General features: G+C 31.3%; 1 protein-coding gene across 1 annotated transcript; it reads left to right on the top strand.

The window, feature by feature from the left end:
* The first annotated feature begins 2345 nt into the window (after nucleotides 1-2345).
* LOC113855586 (NAC domain-containing protein 67-like) lies at nucleotides 2346-6277 on the top strand. The gene is made up of 4 exons (XM_027487218.1): nucleotides 2346-2502; nucleotides 2678-2958; nucleotides 4154-4516; nucleotides 6047-6277. The coding sequence occupies exons 1-4, from the start codon at nucleotides 2346-2348 to the stop codon at nucleotides 6275-6277; spliced, it is 1032 nt and encodes a 343-aa protein (XP_027343019.1).
* Nucleotides 6278-7176: the final 899 nt, after the last annotated feature.

Here is a 7176-nt window from a genome sequence, read left to right as displayed (position 1 = left end):
TGTGACTAAATAACACAAACACACACACAAGAGAGAGAGAGAAAGAGAAAAGGAGATAAATTTGTCATCGAATAAAATATGCAAGACACACTTCCTTCTGCATTCAGGTTTGTTAGAAAGGAAGGATATAAAGGATAGTTGGCAATGATTTGGTTTCTAAATATTTGGTCTATCTGATTCTTCCAGAATGAGATTATCTTTAAAGTTAATACAGTTGATCTTGATAAAGTATTAGATCTTATTAAAGTTATGATAGATCTTAAAATTAAAAAAATAAAATGTACACATGTTTTGCAAACATTGAGTGATTTCTCAATCCTCTCTATTATTTGAAATCGTTATGCAGAAAGATATCATAAGTTGATGCTGCTCGGTTTCTATGAGGAATTGTTATTTCTTTGTTATTGGTAAATTGACTTATGTAAAAATGATTAAAGTATCTCTTGTACTTCATTTGAGTGTACTGTTTTTTTTCCCCTTATATATAAAAACTATATGTAGAGCCGCTTTCTGCATAAAGAATAAATAATAACATGTTATGTTGATTGTGACAATTAATTGACTTTCATATATGAACTAATATGAAATGTTATTAACATAGCAATTCCAATCATTAATTATATTGATGAACATATGACTGGTGAAAGTAGAATTATGACATGGGTAACTCTCAAATATATATGCTTGCTCTCTAAAACAAAATTTAAATATTTCAATATAATATTTGTATTCAAAAATAATTAATACATCCTTTCTCGATAAAAAAATTATTATTTTAGTTATTTATCTTCAATTTAAAGATCAAAATTAACATATTTTATATAATACAATAATCATTTGCTCAATATGGTTGACATTTTAATGTAATAATTACATCAATTTAGTAAACATTTAAGATCTTTTGTATCAAATTTAATCAACGCTTTTTTCATTATAATTAAATAATATGTTGCTTAAAAATGTGTTTAAATTTTAGAAATTAAAGTTATTGACAGCTCAAGAAAAATGTTGAGTTCGTTAAACGACGCATAATCAATGAAGCTGAAATGTCAAAATTAATTAATATATTTAAGTTTTTATATATTAAAAATCAAATTTTCTTTTAAAAAATGTTAATTCAATTCATATTTATCGAAATGTTTGAAACGATAGATATACAATGTTGCTTTTCCTGAGAAAATTAATATATGCTCAATGCATAATTTGACTTGTTTCTACTCTATGTCGGTGTCAAGTACTAGAGAAGTTAAGATTTAATTAGTGAGTCTAATTAAGTATTGCCAAGGATACTGTCAGACATTTACGTACTGTGTAGAATGTTACACTGATGATTGATGAACCTTGATATGTCATAATTAATTACTTTTACATTATTAATATCATATTCCTAGTAAATGTACATACAATTAAAAATATGATAATTCCTAGTATATTTTTCTGACGATCCAAGAAATTAAGACTGCAGCCTATGCCATCTCAAAAACCCCAAAAAATCTGCAGTCTAAACCCTGCAACGTAACCATACACCGGTAGGTACGTAGTCTGAATCATTATACCACAAGATGGCATTTTTTTTTCCCTTTTTCTCACGTTATTTTATTATAAAAGAAAACCAGGGGCAGCTTTGTTAAATAACTTACTTGCCCATGATGTTACAATACGTATAAGATTCTATACCTTGTTCCCCTCTGCATGGAATGCTAAGAATCTAATTATGATATCTAGAAAACACCGTGACATCATATATCACATGCTTATACGTAAATCCCCTCAAACAAGTAGTGGATACAATACATCAATTATATTATATCTATTATGTCTGGAATACGTAACAGTATAATGATGAAGATACCATATATTATACGATTAATAAAATGTGACAGTGATTATTTTATTAAAATACGCCTAGTATTGCGTGTTGTAGGGATGGACGGTTTGGTGGCCCACACAGACTTTTGAGGGGGACTCTGATTTTTGTTAGTTTGTGAGCAGACAAAAGCAGAGAAGCTTCTTATCCTCTCCCTCTAGGTTTTCACACAACACCTTACACATAGAATCTGTTCAAAAGCCAAAGACCTTCCCTTTGAGGCTTTTGCCCCTCAATTTCTCTCATAATTACTCATCCCATACCACATCCCTCCCTACTTTATTTCTTTTGTGTTTGCCACGAAAAACCAAAACTTTGTAATATACTTGAATTTCAGGGGTAATTTCCCAATGCTTTGATCTCAACAGTAGTGGCCTATTTAGTTCAATGTCATACAAGCTGTTTTGGTTCATGTCCTTCCCACCCATTTCCAAATTTCCCTCTCTCTCTCTCTCTCAAACATTGATCTAACTTTGCAATGGCTCCAATGAGTCTCCCACCAGGGTTTAGGTTCCACCCCACAGATGAAGAGCTTGTTGCTTATTACTTAGAAAGGAAAATAACAGGTCGCTCAATAGAACTTGACATCATCGCTGAAGTTGATTTATACAAGTGCGAACCTTGGGATTTGCCAGGTACATGTAACATTATATATTATCATTATGTACATCTGATATGATATGATTCATATGAATAGTATCACCATTTACCAAGTTCTTAATTTTCACCAAGATTATTTATAATTTTATGTTTCAACTAAACTAATAATGTACCACCAAATTCCATTTTCTTAAAAAATTGATCAAACAGATAAATCATTCCTTCCAAGCAAAGACATGGAGTGGTATTTTTACAGTCCAAGGGACAGAAAGTACCCAAATGGATCAAGAACAAATAGGGCAACACAAGCTGGGTACTGGAAGGCTACTGGGAAAGATAGGCCAGTGCACTCTCAAAAGAAGCCAGTTGGCATGAAGAAGACATTGGTTTACTACAGAGGTAGAGCACCACATGGGATTAGAACCAACTGGGTTATGCATGAATATCGCTTAATTGAATCAGTGCCTGGTGCTGCTCTCTCATCATTGAAGGTATGCTAGCCTTTTTTCTTTTCTTTTCGTCTTTCATTGACAAAACTAAAAGCACCCACCAAATTAGTAGGGTATCAGAGATAGGCGAATTCATAAAAGAGCAAGCATTATGGAAAATTAATAGATATAAAAGGGTATACAAGATCCCTATTTGAGATTTTACATTCAGTTTATTCACCTCCCTATATAAAATCTTCTGTGATGCTAACAAATAAACTCACCAAAATTTATATCAAGTCCCCGTTTATTTGTATATCTTGTTTCATCTTCGTTATTTTCTTCACTTCCTTTTTACATTTTTATTTTCTGTTAGAAGGAATGTTTTCTAGAATATTGGCTTAATAATTTTGAGTTTTTATGAATAAAAAACATCATTTCTTGAGTAAAAACTAGGGTTTTGGAAAAAAAAAAAAAAAAGAACAAATAAAGTAGGGAAAGACTAGATCGTTTTACCAAAAAAAACACTAGATCGTACAGTGTTCGTTCGTTAGGTAGATTGTACGTAATAGTAGGCGAATGTTTTTTATTTTCCTTTTTTTTTTTTTTTTTTGGTATCTTCAAAAGTGTAGTTGATAATTATTGAATGGTTATACATATATAAGAAACCCTAAAAAGACACAAAAGTCTCCATGAGATGAGACCAATGACCAAATTAATCCTCACTTAGTGCTTGCTTTAATTTAGTCTTTTTCCCATAAATTGGTCTCACTGATGGAGTGATGTAGGTACACTTCTTTTAAGATTGATGCATCTGCGTATGTGATCATTATCTGGTCGTAGAGTCAAATTCACTAGACCAAACGTTTTCTATGTTCAGCTTGAATATAGAGTAGCTAAGCTAACTCCATCTTTGTTTTAAATCTTGTTCTACAAGGATGCACATGCCTCCAATATATATTCCTTTCCTCTCTTTTTCTTTATATGATTTGCATACTTTAATTTTTCTCCTCTTTAAAAAGAACAGCTTATGATCGAAACATTATGATGAAAATTCAAATCCGTGTACCTAGATACTATTGCATCGACCCTTTTCTGTTTCCACCAAACTCTCTAAATTTGATTTTTTGTTTGTTACTCTTTCCCGCATTCATTGTATTTAAACCAAACCAAAGAAAAAAAAAACAACAGAACTTTGATCATAAAAGGATAAGTAATTACATACTGTTTTGGCAAAAAAAATTTCACCACATCACAGGACTCCTATTCGTTGTGTCGCATTTTCAAGAAGACAATTCAAGTTCCAACCAAACCTAAAGAAGAACAAATCGAGGATGCAAAGAAGGAATCGCTGTGGATCTCTGAAGAACAAGTGTTAAGGGAAGACTCAAGTGGCACTGAGATTTCTAGAGAAATTGAAACCGTGGATGAGAAAGTTCTCAATCATGAACACCCTAAATTTCCTTGTGACGCTTCTTCTTCTGATCTCACTCAAGGAACATGTACACCCACAGATACCGGTATAGCAGATGATTTTCAACCACAATTTGCTTGTGATGAAGCAAACAGTGCAGCTAATTCATACACAATGGCATTAGGATACCCCACAAATCTATTTCAGGTAACATTTATAAATTAAATTTTAAATTTCAAACTTTAATGACTTTCATGATTTTTTGAGTTTGTATCTTAGTACTAGTCACGTAGACGTGGCATGATTATATAGATCTATAGGAGGCATATAAAAAGCAAGCTGGGCCATAGCATGATCATTATTATATTGATCTGATTTGTGTTTTAACTTTTCCTTTTTCTCCATTGTCCTTGGCATTTATGTTCATGATGGCTTCCTTTGCCAATCCTGCATTTTCAGCGACATTCGGCTTTATATTCCTACTTTATCGATTTATGGCATACACCTTAAACTAATACACATAAATGTGTCAAAATTACTAGGATAAATTATATCCTATATAGTTTCACACTTTTTCAATTTATCCCTTATATTTATTTTTGTCATTAAACTCTCTATTTCTTTCCTCCTTCTTTTTTTGTCACTTAACTCTTCGGTAGTGTTATTTTTTAATATCACTACTCTTCATAAGGAAATTTATTGATAAATATAAAAGAATAAAAAGATAAAAAAAAAAAAACGTGAAACTATAAATGAGTAAAGTGAAATTTACCCAAATTACTGCTAGAATGTACTTGCATGTATGCATGAACTTGAACCCTTCCACTTATGTCTAAACAAATAATTTTACTATTCATATGTGTTGTAATTGGTGGGGCCACATAGCATATCTTTGAGTTCTCTTTTGATCTTAAAGTGATGAAAATTGGAAGTATGATGAAGTTCTTATCTTTTCATAAAGCTCACTTCTAAAATTCACTTGGACTGACTCCAATTTAGCTTTTTCTTCACCATCTTCTATAACTTCTTTTGACTGACTACTCAAAACGTTTTCCAAAGTAAAGATGTCTTTACTCCCCCATTTTCCTCACGGGTTGATACGTTCTAAAATTAAAGCACACATATCAAACATCTCACACACATCTTTATCTTTAATCACATTCTTTTTTATTAGTAATGTCTAGACCATTTCCAATTTTAGCAAAAGCTAGTTAAGTGAGAAGTGGCTTGTGTCTTCCCGTCAGCATTCAACTAGCTTTTCAGTGTTCATACCAGCATTATATGCATCTGATTGGGGACTTCAACAAGTTCAGTTTACCTCGTCCACTCTTAAATCGATTCAATCACCTTTTATTCTTTTCCTTTTAAACCTAAAACCACCATTCTAGCCCCACTTCTTTTTTTGCCACTTGCACTACTCCCAAGTTGGGCTTTAGTTACAATTAAGCATGAGTAATACAAGTGTTTCCAGAATCAAATCATCAATCCCTATTTTTGACTCCTTTTATATTCTCTCAATTTTAAAAGAATGACACTTTACATAAAATACTAACAATCAAGAGAAAATGTACAAATTTTTAACCACGTGTCATCTTTAATTGGGTTGATAAAAATAGAGACAGATTATTTCAATTCAGTATCTTTATAATTAATTTTGTATCAATTAATTAATCTTCCTACTATAGCATATATATTGGCATTTGAAGATTAATACATTTTTAATTTATTATGGCGCAGGATGTAGAAATCTCTACCTATGCTATGCATTATCAATTCCCATACACACCTTTGGTGCTGGAAGATTTCCCACAAGTAAATTTACCAGAGACAAAGTCAACAAAGTCCGAAATGCCTGATGATGGCATGTTATATGATAGATATAGGGACTGTATGAATGGAACACTAGAAGAGATCATCTCTTTGTGTTGCTCTCAAGATAATTCAGTCCCCTTTCCCATGCTAGAATGATTATACTAACCAAAATGACCCAGACTATAGCATCACAATATTCATTTACACAGAGAAACTTGTGTTGGCTAAAATAACGACACAAATGGGGATTGTTTTTCCAGCCACAAAGAAAAGGCTACACATATAATGTATTAAACATATAGTAGAATATGCTGAGCCAAGGAGGGCTCGCATATAATTGGTTTTTCTTTTTTTTTTCGGTGTTGTTGCTTCTTCTTCTTCTTTTTTTCTATAGGGGTTTATTTCTATTTGTTATATGATATGTTGGTGTTCAAATGTCTGGTCTAATTCAGATAGCAAATGAATGAGGCAAATTTTCAATGTCTCACTTGTTTTGTAGTTAATGTTTATCTTCAAACCATTACATCTTCGAATATTTACGATAGTCTATTTTTTAAATTAAATTATACTTTACTCTCATATAATTTCATGCTTTGTAATGTATTTTCTATATCTTTCTTTATGTCATTAAATTTTTTATACGTTTTCTTTTCATGTCACTTAACTCTTTTATAGTATTATTTAATTACGAGAGAGAATAAAATACAATTTATCTTTCTTTATTGGCTAACGAAACAAGATTAAGACCTTAATTTTTTTTCAAGAAAATAGTTCTTCCTAGAAAAATCCCATATTTCTATGTTAAACATTGTTCTATTTCTACAAATCTAAATAAAAAATAAGACAACCACCCAAATGGGTGGATTTTTACGTCCTCCAGTAAACTGAAAATGTTTCTTAGAAAAGCTTGCATGCATTATGGACCATTAATTGAAACTAAATGGTTAAAAATGTAAGATAGAAACTGATGATATATATCTAAAGGTGATTGGCTGAAACTACATGGTCCCGAGTTACCAAATAATTTTTTATTATCCAAAATTAATATCTCTTTT

This window comes from Abrus precatorius, unplaced genomic scaffold (genome assembly GCF_003935025.1).
Source record: "Abrus precatorius isolate BTA unplaced genomic scaffold, Abrus_2018 Scaffold11, whole genome shotgun sequence".
NCBI classification, from domain to species: domain Eukaryota; kingdom Viridiplantae; phylum Streptophyta; class Magnoliopsida; order Fabales; family Fabaceae; genus Abrus; species Abrus precatorius.
Note: the sequence above shows the minus strand (reverse complement) of the source record. Positions and strands in the feature narration are given on the sequence as shown.